The sequence below is a fragment of the Pecten maximus genome, chromosome 2, assembly GCF_902652985.1.
Source record: "Pecten maximus chromosome 2, xPecMax1.1, whole genome shotgun sequence".
NCBI lineage: Eukaryota > Metazoa > Mollusca > Bivalvia > Pectinida > Pectinidae > Pecten > Pecten maximus.
Window position 1 is genome coordinate 33,012,062 of NC_047016.1, and position 21,997 is coordinate 33,034,058.

At 37.1% G+C, this 21,997-nt stretch overlaps 1 protein-coding gene across 1 annotated transcript in view; it reads right to left on the reverse strand.

Annotated features, from left to right (window-relative positions):
* Positions 1–19,638, reverse strand: part of LOC117321836 (synaptotagmin-B-like) — a 116,589-nt gene extending 96,951 nt beyond the window's left edge. Inside the window, exon 1 of the mRNA XM_033876427.1 lies at positions 18,838–19,638. Within this exon, the coding sequence (XP_033732318.1) occupies positions 18,838–18,964 (127 nt within the window). The 5' untranslated portion in view covers positions 18,965–19,638. The remainder of the gene's footprint in view (positions 1–18,837) is intronic.
* Between the last annotated feature and the right edge of the window lie 2,359 nt (positions 19,639–21,997).

A 21,997-nucleotide genomic window follows, 5' to 3' on the forward strand; every position in this document is an offset into this window, starting at 1 on the left:
AATATTTGTATACCATTTAATAAAACATTTGGAAAATGATGAAATAAATCTAATATTTGTATACCATTTAATAAAACATTTGGGAAATGATGAAATAAATCTGATATTTGTATACCATTTAATAAAACATTTGGGAAATGATGAAATAAATCTAATATTTGTATATCATTTAAATAAAACATTTGAAAAATGATGAAATAAATTTAATATTTGTACACCATTTAAATAAAACATTTGGGAAATGATGAAATAAATCTAATATTTGTATATCATTTAAATAAAACATTTGGGAAACGATGAAATAAATCTAATATTTGTATACCATTTAAATAAAACATTTGGGAAATGATGAAATAAATCTACTATTTGTATATCATTTAAATAAAACATTTGGAAAATGATAAAATAAATCTAATATTTGTATACCATTTAATAAAACATTTGGAAAATGATGAAATAAATCTAATATTTATATACGACTTAATAAAACATTTGGGAAATGATGAAATAAATCTAATATTTGTATATCATTTAAATAAAACATTTGGAAAATGATAAAATAAATCTAATATTTGTATACCATTTAATAAAACATTTGGAAAATGATGAAATAAATCTAATATTTGTATACCATTTAATAAAACATTTGGGAAATGATGAAATAAATCTGATATTTGTATACCATTTAATAAAACATTTGGGAAATGATGAAATAAATCTAATATTTGTATATCATTTAAATAAAACATTTGAAAAATGATGAAATAAATTTAATATTTGTACACCATTTAAATAAAACATTTGGGAAATGATGAAATAAATCTAATATTTGTATATCATTTAAATAAAACATTTGGGAAACGATGAAATAAATCTAATATTTGTATACCATTTAAATAAAACATTTGGGAAATGATGAAATAAATCTAATATTTGTATACCATTTAAATAAAACATTTGGGAAACGATGAAATAAATCTAATATTTTGTTAATAAGTACACATCTCAGGTACATAAAGAGACGATTATCATGTGACAATTACAATATACAATTGATTAGATGTGAAAAACACAGTGAGAAAATTGACTTCAACATCAATAGATACACAATGTACATGGACCAGCTGTATGATAACCTTGATAATTGTCTTTGGTGACCTTGACAACATCTCTCAATCCACTGAGGGTGACTGACTGCAGTTATCCAAAGTCATTACCAAACTTAGCTTATCAATACACTTTCCAGAATTTAAATGCCACAGTTCAAAAGTTACAATGAAGCTGACAAAATCTATATATTACACTGTAGTCAAAGTATTGACTCTTGTGAGTCCGCCATTGTCACCAGTATTGGGGTGAATTTGTTCTATCAAAGCTATAATGTATGAATTGACTAACAGAAAGGCTTTTCTCAGTATAATGCTTACACTGTGGGATTCAGATGGATATACAGAGATTGCATTAAACATTCACTCAAAAAAAAAAAAAAATTATAAAGGACCAAATCTATATGAACGTGGAAAACAATACCCATTGTTGTCAGACAGGAAGACTGGGATACTTGTATCACGTAAAATCATACATAAAGAGACCACTCCTAGCATGAAACAAACCAATTTTAAAAATACATTGCGTTCATGTGCTCCACCTTGAATCGACTTTCAGCATATTTGATGTTTGACATTAAAAGCAAAACTACTAAAACTACAGTAGGAGAAAAAGTAGTTATGAGTTTGGTTTTTATTAAAATAAATACAAAATTATTTAAATAATATTCAATGTGAAATCAATTACAGAGCATGTAGGCTTAACAGAGAAATTCTGGGGTTTTATAAAATGTGTTTATGTTTTATTTTTTTATGAGAAATCACTGTGGATCCCTAAACAGTATTGTACCATTGAACCTGAGGATTACTTCACTCATATAAAAGTAGAATACTAGAAAATGTCTGTAAGACAGCATGCTTCCACTCCTTCAATAAGATGTTAATATGAACCAAGTCTGTTGAGAGGTTCTTCAGGTATCATATTGATTCCGAATGACACAGGACACTGTATGAGTCCCATTCTGAAGGGGTCTAAGATGACATTTGACCTTGAGACATTGACCGATGACCAACAGAATATGATTAGATGAAGAATGTGATGTTATGATACTACAGTATATTTGAAATGTATTGAAGAAATCTCAAGATATAACAATGACTCCAAAAAATGTCAAAAAGTGACCTTTGACCTTTGACCCTTTAACCTAGACCAAAGACCACCAGAATGTGCATGTTTAGGGTGTAGAATTTGATCTTATGATGATATATGGTGTAAATTTAGAAGTTGTATCCATTTTTATCCTAAAATGCAATCTTAATACACAAACCAAAAAGATTAAACCATGCAGATTTCCTTCATTTTTAAAATAAACTGCAATTTAATGTTTGAACCAGTAAGATCAGTCGCTGCATGGTCAAATAAACTCATTTATACAAAATATTATTGCCCTGCCCTTGCACAATCTATGAAGTGTTTCAGAATATACTTTTGATAATTAAATTGCCTAATTTTCCTTTGGTTCAAAGATAAAAGCATCGGCCGCCCTTTTTTTTGCTTAGTCAGGTTTCTAGAAACAATAACCCAAGATGAGAAAATGATTTTATCTGATGTTATGTCTAGCCATAGTCCCTGTCTGATATAATCAACATTGTATAGATCTGCTAGGACCTGTATTAGGTATTGGTCACACCACATGCACGGACGTTACTCAGCAGGAAAGGTGGTCCAGCTCAGACTCACTTGTCAATATATTGATACTATTGTATTGCTCCCAGGCAATCACAGAAATAGTACACATATCTATATAAATATCCATGTTATCCATTTCAGGTCAGATTGTTGCCAATATTGCATTGATTAATCAAATGTAGAAGGTAATTCCTGCCAGGTGATGTTTATAAGTACACACTCAAGTACAAGTTTGCCTTTAAATATCCTTAAAATTGACATATTGACCACCACCGCCAGCCCTATCAAGGCCATTGCTTCCCATTAATCCAATGGCAGCCTCGTCTCTGTAATTTTTTACCATGAACTGATCTTTGACCACTGCAATTACCTTGATAACCTGTCTTTGACCTCTGGATCTAACACAATAGGTTAACCCTATAGGCCTATCTGTGATTCTGTACCACTGTAACCTGACTCTGATATCTGTAACTTATTATGGTTGTCTGGCCTTGACCTCAGTAATTACCATGGCAACTAACCTTGACCCCCAATTACCATGATAAATTGACCATGCATGACCTCTGTTATATCCATGATAAACTCACATTCACTTATGTAATTCCCATGGTAACTTGACCTTGATTCTAATTAATAACCATGATAATCTGACCTTGACCTTAGTAATTACCATGACAAATTTGACCTGAATTCTATATTATTCATGGAATCGTCTAAGCTCTTACTGGATGCTGGAGACTACCATTGTTTACACAACAGCCAATAGTAAAGGATTGCAAATGAACCACTTTGTTTTTTAGAAACCACTTTACTTCAATTACAAATAAAATGTCTTAAAATAGCTGAACAGAATTTCTAAAACATTGAATTAAAATCTCATTTACGCCATTAAGGAACAAAGCAAGTTGAATACATCCGAGGCATAAAAGTGTTTATATATAAACTTGTAATGAAGATAAAACACATATAGCAAAAATTTGTATCTATAAAATGCCTCCATGATCGGAGATATATATACTCTATGTAAACCAATCAATAATACTTACAAATAGCAATATGTCAGAATCAGGAAAACAATAGGACATATTACCTGGAAAATCGCGAGTGTTATAGTTTCGACGAATATAATTGTCTCATTTTTAAACTCTATTAAGTTCATTGTAAATTGAAACTCTCATAAATTTCATCAACATTAATTCAGACAAAAATCACCATTTCATTCAAGAGCTAATATGATGTCCTTCCATTTATATGAAAAATACATTAAAAAATCACAGGCAGTTATATACATGTGAAATGACTCATACAAAGACTGAAAGTCTTGTTTGTTTATTCAAGAAACAATTACTCCAGACAAACTGCAGGAATCTTGTGTGTTTGTTCATATGTTCGAAATGCATTTAAAATCAATTACCTGAAAGGATGTTAAACAACATCTAAAAAAATGGAAAGTATAAAAAGGATTTCCATTGTGAGATAAATAGAACACTTGAAATCTTGATCTGTTTTCTGATCGCTATCTATTGTTTTTTATTTGAGTTTGATCTCAATATCTACACTTTTTATCAAGTTCAACGGAAGTCATTAACTTTCATTAATAAATTACAACATGAGATACCAAAACTCATGTCTCTCTAATCTATGAACCATTTGTGAATTAAGAAAAAATGTAATATTTTCACTGACAAACACATGTATTGTTCATAAGATTTCTCAAAAATTATAGTTAATATTACTCTACAGATGTTTTTTCAATGGAATTCCATGGATTCAATAGAAAATATACAGCTCATGAAAACTGCTCTATCAAGACTTGTTTCTACATCACTAACTATATGGTCATTATTCAAAGGGAGCACCTAGCAACTCAACGGAATATACATGTAGCACACATTTCAACTGAAGATAGCTAGAACACTGTTCAGGTGATAGCACAGTTATATATACACACAGTTCAGCTGAATATAACACACAGTTCAGCTGAATATAACACATAGTTCAGCTGAAAATAACACACAGTTCAGCTGAATATAACACACAGTTCAGCTAAATATAACACATAGTTCAGCTAAATATCATGGCAGAAATCTTGTATGTTCACCGTCATAATGGTTTTATTAAAAATTTTCTCAGAAAACTTTGTTGTAAGAGAAACTTCCAGAGATTTTCTCAATTTCATGTACCAAAGTCAGACACGATAAAAATTATGGTCCTCAGAAGAATTAAAGGGTGCTATAAAATCTGAACTCATCAGGTAATATGTCAGACTGAACTTCAATACCACCCGACAATTAATACTTCAATGTACAGATTTTATATCCGAAGAGTAAACCTGAGGACTACTATTTTCTTCATCTTGTACGGCATTCTTTGACAATTTAACTCTTTAAGCTTTTCAACAGCATTTTTTACGACCACATTGCTGATTGAATATATATCTGTTGCTTAATGCATTTTAACTACACAGTTTTAATAGTCACAAAGAAATTTGAAAATAAATTTTTACCCTAAATTGTCATACATGTTTTACACTCGATCATAGTTCAGAGAAATAAAATTCTCTGCAAACTTAATTAGATAAAACAGCTCTCTAACTGACACAAGATTTTGGTTTAAGATTACACATATTCATGTATTTTTGGGACCTACCTTAATTTGCCCTCGACATTCAGCAGGCAAGACCTTCTTTTATGACTAACCCTTCAAGTCAGATTTAGTCAAAATCCCCCCAAACCGACCATATTGCCAACTTGATAAGAGTCATAAACCTGCCTACCTACAATACCAAATTTAGCAAAATTCCCCCTAACCCATAATGCCAAATTTAGTCAAAATCTCCCAAATTTTGTCAAAATCCCTTCATCTATTCTGGTCTACCAGCTTTTCAAAGGAGAAACAAAATAAATAGAAAGTTTTAATCAGATAAATAATTTCCTGTCAGAGAGCATACATATACATTAGTTAAAAGCATCCTTCACCATTGGTAGAAAGAGTGAAAAAATTCTTAATGGATCAGCGGCCTCTCACTTCCAGCCATCTTTATTGAACTCAGACTAAATAGCTTTCCAATTATCTACACTGGTAACAGGTCACAAGTGTTGTGTGATACAAAACCTAATGGACACCAGCAGACAAAACTATGTCCTAATGTCTATATATAAATGTAACTCTCAGAAAATTAAATATACATTTTTTATAACTTACCCTTCTAGGTAAATTACAAATAAGCTGGCGAATTCAATGTTGTGACTACTTTTAAATGTTATTTTCTACACCTAGGTTCTATTCTTCGATTTATATTATAAAGACAGAATTAAATTGCAAATCTTAATAGAAAATTATGTTGTTTTGTTTTTTTTAATAATTTCTAAAAACAAACAAAACTTGGTTCTGCTTTAGACTTCAGGCAAAAACTATAAATATTTAAAGCATCAGCCAGAAAAAAAACCAACATTATAGCTGTTTAAACGGCTTAATGGTAAAAATGTAGTAATTTGCCAATTGTCAGACATATGTGGCAGTCTCGCCCTCTCCAAACATCATTCTCCAGGCGAGTCTGACAATGTGGGCTGTTTTCACTTGAGCAAAAATGCCTTCATCGTCAAGAAACAAAAGCAATATAATGCGTTGATACACTTTTAAATAGTCTCATTTTCCAGTTACATAGAACATTTAATACAAGCAGGGAAACACAAAAATTAAATTTCAAATCACATAATAAAATGTTCTCTGTAGTAAAGAGTTGATTGACCTGCCCCTAACACAGTCAGTAATAAATGTCCAATCTATCACAGACAACAGCCACATCTCCGGACATCACTGCCACATCTCCGATAAAATATAGGAAGTGTTACTACTGTAAATGGTACCATCATCTGTCTAACCTTGGTATTACCAGTCAAGCTGATATTCAAATCACACAGCATCTTGCACCCAATATAAAGTAAATTTAGACCACTTTATAACCATTAACGGGTACTTTATCATATTATTATCTGGAATTTCTGCCAATGTTTTCCTAAATTTCTGCCTAGTCTGATAATAACGAGAGTTCGATAATTTCCCAAATTTCTCTCAAGTCTGATAATAATGAGAGTATCTGACGGAACTTTTGTTATGTACAAATAAATTTGGAGATTGGATGCGAGCTATATGGAAGTGTATTAAAATACCTCTAACATGGGTCAATACTTTGTTTGGGATCAAATAAGGATGATATCCCATAGTCACTTAAAAGGTCCTAGTGTGTCTGTTTAGGATCAAATAAGGATGATATCCCATTAGTCACTTAAAAGGTCCTATCTCTGTTTAGGATCAACTAGGGAGGATATCCCATAGTCACTTAAGAGATCCTATCTCTGTTTAGGATCAACTAGGGACGATATCCCATAGTCACTTAAAAGGTCCTATCTCTGTTTAGGATCAACTAGGGAGGATATCCCATAGTCACTTAAGAGATCCTATCTCTGTTTAGGATCAACTAGGGACGATATCCCATAGTCACTTAAAAGGTCCTATCTCTGTTTAGGATCGACTAAGGACGATATCCCATTAGTCACTTAAAAGATCCTAGTGTATCTGTTTAGGATCAACTAGGGACGACATCCCATAGTCACTTAAAAGGTCCTATCTCTGTTTAGGATCAACTAGGGACGATATCCCATTAGTCACTTAAAAGATCCTAGTGTATCTGTTTAGGATCAACTAGGGACAACATCCCATAGTCACTTAAAAGATCCTAGTGTATGTGTTTAGGATCAACTAGGGACAATATCCCATAGTCACTTAAAATATCCTATATCTGTTTAGGATCAACTAAGGATGATATCCCATTAGTCACTTAAAAGGTCCTATCTCTGTTTAGGATCAACTAGGGACGATATCCCATAGTCACTTAAAAGATCCTATCTCTGTTTAGGATCAACTAAGGACGATATCCCATAGTCACTTAAAAGGTCCTATCTATGTTTAGGATCAACTAGGGACGATATCCCATAGTCACTTGAAATATCCTACATCTGTTTAGGATCAACTAAGGATGATATCCCATTCGTCACTTAAAAGGTCCTATCTCTGTTTAGGATCAACTAAGGACGATATCCCATAGTCACTTAAAAGGTCCTATCTCTGTTTAGGATCAACTAAGGACGATATCCCATAGTCCCTTAAAAGGTCCTATCTCTGTTTAGGATCAACTAGGGACGATATCCCATAGTCACTTAAAAGGTCCTAGTGTCTCTGTTTAGGATCAACTAGGGACGATATCCCATAGCCACTTAAAAGGTCCTATCTCTGTTTAGGATCAACTAGGGACGACATCCCATAGCCACTTAAAAGGTCCTAGTGGCTCTGTTTAGGATCAACTAGGGACAACATCCCATAGTCACTTAAAAGGTCCTAGTGTCTCTGTTTAGGATCAACTAGGGACGATATCCCATAGCCACTTAAAAGGTCCTATCTCTCTTTAGGATCAACTAAGGACGATATCCAATTAGTCACTTAAAAGATCCTAGTGTATCTGTTTAGGATCAACTAGGGACGACATCCCATAGTCACTTAAAAGATCCTAGTGTATCTGTTTAGGATCAACTAGGGACGATATCCCATAGCCACTTAAAAGGTCCTATCTCTGTTTAGGATCAACTAGGGACGATATCCCATTAGCCACTTAAAAGATCCTATCTCTGTGACATCGATGTACATCATCCTTTCAGCCTAGAAGCCAAGATGTCTGTTCTGAAGTGATATACACGTACAATAAATTTTTCAAGATAGGGACCATCATGAATACAGTACTAATGACAGGAAAGACAACTGGTGGATCAAACCCCACTTCTCTACTGAAAGTACTCCCGTACCACTTTCACTTCAATAGATCAAGATAAAAAAAAAAACCAAAAATGCAGAACAGGTTATAATTTCAGTTTGGCCCATTTATATATTCATACATCATTAATGAGGACCTTTATAATTGTCACTCATTGTTGCAACAAGATGAAAACGATGCCATAATGCAATTAAGGCACATGTATAAAGTTAAACAAGAGATCCCAGAGGGATCTTGGCGCCCACCATTGAATGATCTTTATAGGTTCTCTGTCAGATTGATCTTCTCTCTACTTTTCCCTCCATTTTACTAATCTGTGCAAATTGAGACATCCCTACAGTACTTTTCAAACAAGGGAATCCTAGCTATATAAGAAATTTGAGATTTAACGATAATGGCTGTTTGTTTGCCAGGTTGTTTTCAGGACAGACTGGTCCAAAAATGCAATACAAGGGACCAAGGGGAACCTACTTATGAAATTTGAGAAAGATCCATTCAGTACTTTAAGAAATAGAAATAACAAGAGATCCCAGAGGGATCTTGGCACCCACCATTGAATGATCTTCATAGGTTCCATGTCAGATTGATCTTTTCTCTACTTTTCCCTTCATTTTACTAATCTGTGCAAATTGAGACATATCTCCAGTACTTTTCAAACAAGGGAATCCTAGCTGTATAAGAAATTTGAGATTTAACGATAATGGCTGTTTGTTTGCCAGGTTGTTTTCAGGACAGACTGGTCCAAAAACGCAATACAAGGGACCAAGGGGAACCTACTTATGAAATTTGAGAAAGATCCATTCAGTACTTTGAGAAATAGAGATAACAAACTTCAATTGTCAAAATCCAAGATGGCAGTCTGTCGGCCATATTGTTTTCCAATTGATCTCAAAATGCAATTAGCATAACGAGGCACCAAGGGGAACCTCCATATGAAATTTGAGAAAGATCCCTTCAGTACTTTCTCAGAAATAGCAATAACAAACTTCAATTGTCAAAATCCAAGATGGCTGCCTGTCGGCCATGTTGTTTTCTGATTGGTCTCAAAACGCAATATGCATAACTAAGCACCAAGGGGAACCTACTTATGAAATTTGAGAAAGATCCATTCAGTACTTTGAGAAATAGAGATAACAAACTTCAATTGTCAAAATCCAAGATGGCGGTCTGTCGGCCATATTGTTTTCCAATTGATCTCAAAATGCAATTAGCATAACGAGGCACCAAGGGGAACCTCCATATGAAATTTGAGAAAGATCCCTTCAGTACTTTCTCAGAAATAGCAATAACAAACTTAAATTGTCAAAATCCAAGATGGCTGCCTGTCGGCCATGTTGTTTTCAGATTGGTCTCAAAACACAACATGCATAACTAGGCACCAAGGGAAACTTACATATGCAATTTGAGAAAGATCCATTCAGTACATTCTCAGAAATAGCGATAACAAACTTCAATTGTCAAAATCCAAGATGGCTGCCTGTCGGCCATCTTGTTTTCTGATTGGTCTCAAAACGCAATATGCATAACAAGGCACCAAGGGAAACATACATATGAAATTTCAGAAAGATCCATTAGGCACTTTAACAGAAATAGTGATAACAAACTTCAATTGTCAAAATCCAAGATGGCTGCCTGTCAGCCATGCTGTTTTCCGATTGGTCCCAAATTGCAATATGCATAACTAGGCACCAAGGGGAACCTACATATGAAATTTGAGAAAGACCCCTTTAGTACTTTCTCAGAAATAGTGATAACAAACTTAAATTGTCAAAATCCAAGATGGCTGCCTGTCGGCCATGTTGTTTTCAGATTGGTCTCAAAACACAACATGCATAACTAGGCACCAAGGGAAACTTACATATGCAATTTGAGAAAGATCCATTCAGTACATTCTCAGAAATAGCGATAACAAACTTCAATTGTCAAAATCCAAGATGGCTGCCTGTCGGCCATCTTGTTTTCAGATTGATCTCAAAACGCAATATGCATAACAAGGCACCAAGGGAAACATACATATGAAATTTCAGAAAGATCCATTCAGTACTTTCTCAGAAATAGTGATAACAAACTTCAATTGTCAAAATCCAAGATGGCTGCCTGTCGACCATGTTGTTTTTGGATTGGTCTCAAAACGAAATATGTATAACTAGGCACCAAGGGAAACCTACATATGAAATTTCAGAAAGATCCATTCAGTACTTTCTCAGAAATAGTGATAACAAACTTAAATTGTCAAAATCCAAGATGGCTGCCTGTCGGCCATGTTGTTTTTGGATTGGTCTCAAAACGAAATATGTATAACTAGGCACCAAGGGAAACCTACATATGAAATTTCAGAAAGATCCATTCAGTACTTTCTCAGAAATAGTGATAACAAACTTCAATTGTCAAAATCCAAGATGGCTGCCTGTCGGCCATGCTGTTTTCCGATTGGTCTCAAATTGCAATATGCATAACTAGGCACCAAGGGGAACCTACATATGAAATTTGAGAAAGATGCCTTCAGTACTTTCTCAGAAATAGTGATAACAAACTTCAATTGTCAAAATCCAAGATGGCTGCCTGTCGGCCATGTTGTTTTCCGATTGGTCTCAAAACACAATATGCATAACTAGGCACCAAGGGAAACCTACATATGAAATTTGAGAAAGATCCCTTCAGTACTTTCTGAGAAATAGCGATAACAAGAATTGTTTACGGACGGAGGGACGGACGGATGGACCACGGACCACGGACCACGGACGCAGGGCGATTTGAATAGCCCACCATCTGATGATGGTGGGCTAAAACAAGAGGCCCATGGGCCTTAACGGTCACCTGATTTTGAAATATTTCAGTAAATTTGAATGAAAGAATGAATTTCAAAACAAATAAAACAAATGATAGTCAAAAATGTGATTTCCCTATAACTATAGTAACGTTTATCCCCCCCATGGGGCAAACGCGAGACCCCAGGGCTAGGAAATTCACAAGTATGGTAAAGCACCTTAAGACCCTTCGATCTGTGAAGAGTATTTAATTCTACCTTATTTGGGCTGTAAGAAGAGGATTTTTAAAATTTCTGTTAATTTAACTCTTTTTGGCCCCGCCCATCAGCCCCTGGGGGTCAGTCAGGGCCAATATGTACATACCATCAAACTGTCATCCCAAGCTGATAATGTTAACGAAGTTAGAATGAATTCCAATAAAAATTCAACAAATAATAGTCAAAAATGTGATTTCCCTATATAAACTATAGTAAAGTTTACCCCCTCCCCAGGGGCAAACATGAGACCCCAGGGTCATGAAATTCACAATTTTGGTAAAGCACCTTAAGATCCTTCCATCTATGAGGAGTATTTGATTCTAACATATCTGAGAGTAGAGAAAAAGATTTTTGAAATTTTGGTCAATTTGACCCTTTACCCACCAGCCCCTGGGGGTCAACTAGGGCCAACATGTACATACCACCAAAGTGTCATCATATGCTGATAATTTGATACAAGTTATAGAATGAATTCCAATACAACATCATCCTTTCAGCCTAGAAGCCAAGATGTCTGTTCTGAAGTGATATACACGTACAATAAATTTTTCAAGATAGGGACCATCATGAATACAGTACTAATGACAGGAAAGACAACTGGTGGATCAAACCCCACTTCTCTACTGAAAGTACTCCCGTACCACTTTCACTTCAATAGATCAAGATAAAAAAAAAAAAAAAAAAATGCAGAACAGGTTATAATTTCAGTTTGGCCCATTTATATATTCATACATCATTAATGAGGACCTTTATAATTGTCACTCATTGTTGCAACAAGATGAAAACGATGCCATAATGCAATTAAGGCACATGTATAAAGTTAAACAAGAGATCCCAGAGGGATCTTGGCGCCCACCATTGAATGATCTTTATAGGTTCTCTGTCAGATTGATCTTCTCTCTACTTTTCCCTCCATTTTACTAATCTGTGCAAATTGAGACATATTATATCCCTCAAGTACTTTTCAAACAAGGGAATCCTAGCTATATAAGAAATTTGAGATTTAACGATAATTTGTTTGCCAGGTTGTTTTCAGGACAGACTGGTCCTAAAATGCAATACAAGGGACCAAGGGGAAGCTACTTATGAAATTTGAGAAAGATCCATTCAGTACTTTAAGAAATAGAAATAAAAATATAACAAACTCCAATTGTCAAAATCCAAGATGGCAAACTGTCGGCCATATTGTTTTCCAATTGATCTCAAAATGCAATAAGCATAACGAGGCACCAAGGGGAACCTCCATATGAAATTTGAGAAAGATCCATTCAGCACTTTCTCAGAAATAGCGATAACAAACTTCAATTGTCAAAATCAAAGATGGCTGCCTGTTGGCCATGTTGTTTTCAGATTGGTCTCAAAACGCAATATGCATAACAAGGCACCAAGGGAAACCTACATATGAAATTTCAGAAAGATCCATTCAGTACTTTCTCAGAAATAGTGATAACAAACTTCAATTGTCAAAATCCAAGATGGCTGCCTGTCGGCCATCTTGTTTTCGGATTGGTCTCAAAACGCAATATGTATAACTAGGCACCAAGGGAAACCTACATATGAAATTTCAGAAAGATCCATTCAGTACTTTCTCAGAAATAGTGATAACAAACTTCAATTGTCAAAATCCAAGATGGCTGCCTGTCGGCCATGCTGTTTTCCGATTGGTCTCAAATTGCAATATGCATAACTAGGCACCAAGGGGAACCTACATATGAAATTTGAGAAAGATCCCTTCAGTACTTTCTGAGAAATAGCGATAACAAGAATTGTTTACGGACGGAGGGACGGACGGACCACGGACCACGGACCACGGACCACGGACGCAGGGCGATTTGAATAGCCCACCATCTGATGATGGTGGGCTAAAAAAAGTATGCTGGCTAGAAAATAGAGACCAATAGGCATACAGGATATCCATGGCACATTATAAATCACAATGTTAATGGTTCTCGTGCACTACAAATCAAAGATTTACTAAGTTAATGGTTCTCATGCGCTACAGATCACAGATTTACTGTGTTAACAATTCTCGTCCGCTACAGATCACAACTGTTTTAACCATTCTCATGCGCTACAAATCACAGATTTACTAAGTTAATGGTTCTCATGCGCTACAGCTAGATCACAGATTTACTGTGGTAACGGTTCTCATGCGCTACAAATCACAGATTTACTGTGGTAACGGTTCTCATGCGCTACAGATCACATATTTACTGTGTTAACAGTTTTCGTCCATTACAGATCACAGATTTACTGTGTTAACAGTTCTCGTGCGCTACAGATAACAAATTTACTATGTTAAAGGTTCTCGTGCGCTACAAATCACAGATTTACTGTGTTAACGGTTCTTGTGCGCTACAGATCACAGATTTACTGTGTTAATGGTTCTCGTGCGCTACAGATCACAGATTTACTGTGTTAACAGTTCTCGTCCGCTACAGATCACAACTGTTTTAACCATTCTCATGCGCTACAAATCACAGATTTACTAAGTTAATGGTTCTCATGCGCTACAGCTAGATCACAGATTTACTGTGGTAACGGTTCTCATGCGCTACAAATCACAGATTTACTGTGGTAACAGTTCTCATGCGCTACAGATCACATATTTACTGTGTTAACAGTTTTCGTCCATTACAGATCACAGATTTACTGTGTTAACAGTTCTCGTGCGCTACAGATAACAAATTTACTATGTTAAAGGTTCTCGTGCGCTACAAATCACAGATTTACTGTGTTAACGGTTCTTGTGCGCTACAGATCACAGATTTACTGTGTTAATGGTTCTCGTGTTCTACAAATCACAGATTAACTGTGTTAATGGTTCTCGTGCGCTACAAATCACAGATTCAATACAATACTGTGTTAATGGTTCTCGTGCGCTACAGATCACAGATTAACTTTGATAACGGTTCTCATGCGCTACAATTAAATCACAGATTTACTGTGTTAACGGTTCTCATATGCCCTACAGATCACAGATTTACTGTGTTAATGGTTCTCGTGTGCTACAAATCACAGATTTACTAAGTTAATGGTTCTCATGCCCTACAAATCACAGATTTACTGTGTTAATGGTTCTCATGCGCTACAGATCACAGATTTACTGTGTTAACAGTTCTCGTGCGCTACAGATCACAAATTTACTGTTTTAATGGTTCTCGTGCGCTACCGATCAGTTTAAAGCAGAGCATACAGACAGGAACTATGGTGTCGTATCATACCTTTGCATATGTTGCAGTTAAGAATTACACAGATAGACATCGTCACACACACGTAATGTTTCATTTGTTCAATTTCTTTAGCAGAAGGTTTGTGTGGCCCTTACATGCATTAAGTTGGTCCCTTCTGATTCAAATCCTGAAGATTTATCGCAGACAATTATGACAGAAGCTATACCAGGTCAAGGTGAAAATTAGAAATGACACATATATAATCTCAAGCAATATTCCAAATTTAATATTGCCTCACTGAATCATGGATAAATTCTCTACCCATGGGGGATAAAAATGAATTTCATTAGACAGTGTACACCATGAACAACCATCTTCAATAAGAGCCTGCCAACAAATTAGCCCACTTTTTCAGTTTTGTAGAATAACCAATTTGAATGTACTAATCAAAGGTGGTTCAAAATAAACCCTCTCAAAAACTTTAATACAAAAATTTTACACTAGGGGAGGGGGCTTATTTGAGGAAGAATAAGGAATTAAAATTTTACACTTGGGAGGGAACTTATTTGAGGATAAAAATGGTACCAAAATTTTACACTAGGGGAGGAGGCTTATTTGAGGATAAATATGGGGGTTCCATATCCCTCATCCTAAATTTGTGTCTCTGAGTTTTACATCCTTGTGTCAAGTATTGTCATTTAAATATGGTGTCCACAGATTGTGGGGACCACTGATATATCAAGGGCAAATTTATAGTGTTATCACATTGAAATGCCATGCCTATACAACTGAACCATTAAGTCATGAATTTTCCGTCAGTTTCTACTATAGCATTGTGTCATCATAAAACCATTGAGAAACCTAGTCCTCCAACATGTACATGTAGCCCCAAGCTAAGTTTTTACAAGGTTTCTCTTCATTAATGATATCGGTGATAATCTCTTATATCTTTTTTTAAAACCAGTCCAAAATCCTGAGCTGTCACCTATGGTCGTGACTTTACTATGGTAAGATCTTCGGTAAATTATGAAAATTTTCAGACATAACAATGGAAAAAATCTTACAAACTCTTATGTTCCTATGTTACAGGAAAGCATTCTTGCAAGAAATAATTATAATTAACAGTTTATGCAAATAGTGTGGTTAATCTTATGTCACTCAAACCAGTTTTGAAATGATGTTACACGAACAAAATAAAATATAATGTATGAGATATTTCAAAAGTTACAATCATGCATTTAAGTATTTCAAGGATAATCATGATGTATCACCAATTTACAGGCTTAACAGGGAGGGTGCAATTATCTTTAATCCTACCAATGAATACCAGGGATCAACAAATTAATTGTAGAGATAATCTGTCTGTGAACCAGTGAGATTGTGTTATCTTTATTGCAGCAGTTACGTATGATGATCAGTACTTCAGTAAAACCTGGGTGTGACATCCAGCTCTGTTACCACAGGCCTGCATGTACACTGCTGTCTGGGTACGCGGAGACACACGAATGACATTATGTCAAGTAGACGGCTCTGTGTATGGTAGACGGCTCTGTGTATGGTAGAGGACATTGTGTATGGCAGAGGACACTGTGTATGGTAGAGGACACTTTGTATGGTAGAGGACACTGTGTATGGTAGAGGATACTGTGTATGGTAGAGGACACTGTGTATGGTAGAGGACACTGTGTATGGCAGAGGACACTGTGTATGGTAGAGGACACTGTGTATGGTAGAGGACACGGTGTATGGTAGAGAATACTGTGTATGGTAGAGGATACTGTGTATGGTAGAGGACACTGTGTATGGCAGAGGACACTGTGTATGGCAGAGGACACTGTGTATGGTAGAGGACACGGTGTATGGTAGAGGACACTGTGTATGGTAGAGGACACTGTGTATGGTAGAGGACACTGTGTATGGTAGAGGATACTGTGTTTGGTAGAGGACATTGTGTATGGTAGAGGATACTGTGTATGGTAGAGGACACTATATTGTAGAGGACGCTGTGTATGGTAGAGGATACTGTGTATGGTAGAGGACACTATATTGTAGAGGATACTGTGCATGGTAGAGGATACTGTATATGGTAGAGGACACTATATTGTAGAGGACACTGTGTATGGTAGAGGACACTGTGTTTGATAGAGGACACTGTGTATGGTAGAGGACACGGTGTATGGTAGAGGATACTGTGTATGGTAGAGGATACTGTGTATGGTAGAGGACACTGTGTATGGTAGAGGACACTGTGTATGGCAGAGGACACTGTGTATGGTAGAGGACACGGTGTATGGTAGAGGACACTGTGTATGGTAGAGGACACTGTGTATGGCAGAGGACACTGTGTATGGTAGAGGACACTGTGTATGGTAGAGGACACTGTGTATGGTAGAGGATACTGTGTTTGGTAGAGGACATTGTGTATGGTAGAGGATACTGTGTATGGTAGAGGACACTATATTGTAGAGGACGCTGTGTATGGTAGATGATACTGTGTATGGTAGAGGACACTATATTGTAGAGGATACTGTGCATGGTAGAGGATACTGTATATGGTAGAGGACACTATATTGTAGAGGACGCTGTGTATGGTAGAGGACACTGTGTTTGATAGAGGACACTGTATGGTAGAGGACACTGTGTATGGTAGAGGACACTGTGTATGATAGAGGACGCTGTGTATGGTAGAGGACACTATGTATGGTAGAGGACACTGTGTATGGTAGAGGACACTTTATAGTGGAGGACATTGTGTATGGTAGAGGACACTGTGTATGGTAGAGGACACTTTATAGTGGAGGACATTGTGTATGGTAGAGGACACTGTGTATGGTAGAGGACACTTTATAGTGGAGGACACTGTGTATGGTAGAGGACACTTTATAGTGGAGGACATTGTGTATGGTAGAGGACACTTTATAGTGGAGGACATTGTGTATGGTAGAGGACACTGTGTATGGTAGAGGACACTTTATAGTGGAGGACACTGTGTATGGTAGAGGACACTGTATGGTAGAGGACACTGTGTATGGTAGAGGACACTTTATAGTGGAGGACATTGTGTATGGTAGAGGACACTGTGTATGGTAGAGGACACTTTATAGTGGAGGACATTGTGTATGGTAGAGGACACTGTATGGTAGAGGATACTGTGTATGGAAGAGGACACTGTATGGTAGAGGACACTTTATAGTGGAGGACATTGTGTATGGTAGAGGACACTGTGTATGGTAGAGGACACTTTATAGTGGAGGACACTGTGTATGGTAGAGGACACTGTATGGTAGAGGATACTGTGTATGGAAGAGGACACTGTATGGTAGAGGACACTTTATAGTGGAGGACATTGTGTAAGGTAGAGGACACTTTATAGTGGAGGACATTGTGTATGGTAGAGGACACTGTGTATGGTAGAGGACACTTTATAGTGGAGGACACTGTGTATGGTAGAGGACACTTTATAGTGGAGGACATTGTGTATGGCAGAGGACACTGTATGGTAGAGGACACTTTATAGTGGAGGACACTATGTGTGGTAGAGGATACTGTGTATGGTAGAGGACACTGTATGGTAGAGGACACTGTATGGTAGAGGACACTTTATAGTGGAGGACACTATGTATGGTAGAGGACACTTTATAGTGGAGGACATTGTGTATGGTAGAGGACACTTTATAGTGGAGGACATTGTGTATGGTAGAGGACACTGTATGGTAGAGGACACTTTATAGTGGAGGACATTGTGTATGGTAGAGGACACTGTATGGTAGAGGACACTTTATAGTGGAGGACACTATGTATTGTAGAGGACACCTTATAGTAGAGGACACTGTATGGTAGAGGACACTTTATAGTGGAGGACACTATGTATGGTAGAGGACACTTTATAGTGGAGGACACTATGTATGGTAGAGGACACATTATAGTGGAGGACATTGTGTATGGTAGAGGAAATTAAAGAAGAATACAAAGTATGACTAAGACTATAAGTTCTTTTCCTGAAACATCATCAACTTTTTCTACTTTCTTTTCTCTATAATAGAATAGGAAATAGGAAAAAGAGTTAATAAACTTACCGTCGTCACTGTCATGGTGAGAGAGGGCAGGCACCAAACTCTGGGCCCGCTTCCTCTCGATCACCGCCGGTGGCACCCAAAATTTCTCCGTGACGTCTCTAACAGGTGAACTGGGGCTTGACCCCATAGTGTGTCAGCATCTCGTCCATAGAACACTGCATAAAGTCACTGCCAAAGTTGCATCATCCACAAAAATGAATATTCCAATATTTCATACTTAGGCAGCTAAATGAACACATGCAATATTGGAATTCTCTACAGGCTCTCTAAGTCCTTCACAAATACGATAAGTTGTCCAAAAAATTAATTAAACTCCAAGAGCCTTTTTTACACTATTACATAACTGTGCATTGGATTGCAATTAAAATTTTTAAGTTTCGCCTCTTTGAACTATATAAATCATGGCATTTAATTTGTGCCCAAATCGTGTATCGAGCTTCAGCATCTGTGTGATAACACTGTACACAATAAGTTTGTTTACCGTCCTCCACATGAACATGGCCTGATAATGAGCCTAGTTATAAAAGTTGGCTGATGACAGCAGGAGTGTGGAGGACCAATCACCTGTGATTCGTGGCTACACACCTATACATGTGGCTGGATAACTGTGCTATGACTTGTAATTAATGTCCCCACCATTATCAGTGCCCGTCACACTGTCACAACACCTACAGTCCCTGCGACAATTTTATGTCACTCCTGCTCACACAAATATCTTCCGCATCAACCCAGCCTGCCTCTCCTGTATTGGTGGTGTAGCTACGCTGTGTTCTCCTTACCTAGAGCAGCCAGGCTGGAGGCTCTCCATACGTTCCATATACCTATGTAAAAAAGGACATCATTTTGCATCTACTGATTAAAGCAGACATCATTTTTCACTTACAAATGAAACTCGACTTTACTGTAAACCCACAGATGAAAGAGAGACATCTTTTAATATCTACAGATGAAAAGCAATCTACCATACAATGAGTACCTATATCATACACAGAGACATTTCTCATTACCGACTGATAAACAAAAATTTCACAACAAATATCTACAAAAATTACATTTTTTTTCTATTCATATTCATTTAATCATAAATGAAAGAGCATATTTTTATGGTTCATATGTTTACTGGTCTGGTTACTATAAGCCAGCATTAGCACAATGGTATACAACTATTAAGGACTAAAATTAAAATTACAGTCCAGCAATTTAATTTCTTCACCTCATTCTGATTTAAAGTTTAATTATCACCTATGCATGTGATCATGGGAAATCTGAGAAAAAATAATCATTTTAACCAAATAAATTTTTAATCATAAACTTGGAGACACCATTACATAATGTAAGGTGAGTCAGATCCAAAACGCTAATATGACATGTTTGTATCATCATTATCTTTATATCTTTTTTCAAATTTTAGAAAATTTAGAGCAAAAAATGAATTCAACAACTATTTTACGAAAAGACAATGTGACTAGATAATTAATACTGGTCTTGTATTGTTTTAGAGAACAGAGAAATCACACAAGTTCCCACTTCACTTATGTTCTCACTAATGTTATATTGGTATGTACATGTTTATTGGTTTTCAGAAGGAATGACCATAGGTGGAGCACAGGGGTCAATCACTTAAATGAGATGTAGTCCTTGGATGTACAGCGACTACCGCTAATCACTTTAAGCTAGTAGCCCTCAGGTGGATGAAATTGGTCAATCGTTATTCTGGAAGAATAGCCTCTTCAAATGTTTAGGCCACCATCTTTTGTAAAAGCTTTTGCTGAAAAGATTTTGTACCTCCTTTCTTTGTACAGTAGCATATAAGAGCATTTAGTTTCTCAAATCATTGTACAGTAGTGTGAGGGAAGTCGGTGTACAGTAGTGAGACCAGTCAGTGTACAGTGGTGTGAGGGCAGTCAGTGTACAGTAGTGTGAGGGCAGTCAGTCTACAGTAGCCAGTGTGAGGGCAGTCAGTGTACAGTAGCGTGCAATCAGTCAGTGTACAGTAGTGTGAGGGAAGTCAGTGTACAGTAGTGTGAGGGCAGTCAGTGTACAGTAGTGTGAGGGAAGTCAGTGTACAGTAGTGTGAGGGAAGTCAGTGTACAGTAGTGTGAGGGCAGTCAGTGTACAGTAGTGTGAGGCAGTCAGTGTACAGTAGTGTGAGGCAGTCAGTGTACAGTAGTGTGAGGCAGTCAGTGTACAGTAGTGTGAGGGAAGTCAGTGTACAGTAGTGTGAGGGCAGTCAGTGTACAGTAGTGTGAGGGAGGTCAGTGTACAGTAGTGTGAGGGCAGTCAGTGTACAGTAGTATGAGGGAAGTCAGTGTACAGTAGTGTGAGGGCAGTCAGTGTACAGTAGTGTGAGGGCAGTCAGTGTACAGTAGTGTGAGGGCAGTCAGTGTACAGTAGTGTGAGGGAAGTCAGTGTACAGTAGTGTGAGGGCAGTCAGTGTACAGTAGTGTGAGGGAAGTCAGTGTACAGTAGTGTGAGGGCAGTCAGTGTACAGTAGTGTGAGAACTGTCAGGGTACAGTAGCCAGTGTGAGGGCAGTCAGTGTACAGTAGTGTGAGGGCAGTCAGTATACAGTAGTGTGAGGACAGTCAGTGTACAGCAGTGTGAGGGCAGTCAGTGTACAGTAGTGTGAGGGCAGTCAGTGTACAGTAGTGTGAGGGCAGTCAGTGTACAGTAGTATGAGGCAGTCAGTGTACAGTAGTGTGAGGGAAGTCAGTGTACAGTAGTGTGAGGGCAGTCAGTGTACAGTAGTGTGAGGGAAGTCAGTGTACAGTAGTGTGAGGGAAGTCAGTGTACAGTAGTGTGAGGGCAGTCAGTGTACAGTAGTGTGAGGGAAGTCAGTGTACAGTAGTGTCAGAGCAGTCAGTGTACAGTAGTGTGAGGGCAGTCAGTGTACAGTAGTGTGAGGGCAGTCAGTGTACAGTAGTGTGAGGGCAGTCAGTGTACAGTAGTGTCAGAGCAGTTCAGTGTACAGTAGTGTGAGGGCAGTCAGTGTACAGTAGTGTGAGGGAAGTCATTGTACAGTAGTGTGAGGGCAGTCAGTGTACAGTAGTGTCAGAGCAGTCATTGTACAGTAGTGTGAGGGCAGTCAGTGTACAGTAGTGTGAGGGCAGTCATTGTACAGTAGTGTGAGGGCAGTCAGTGTACAGTAGTGTGAGGGCAGT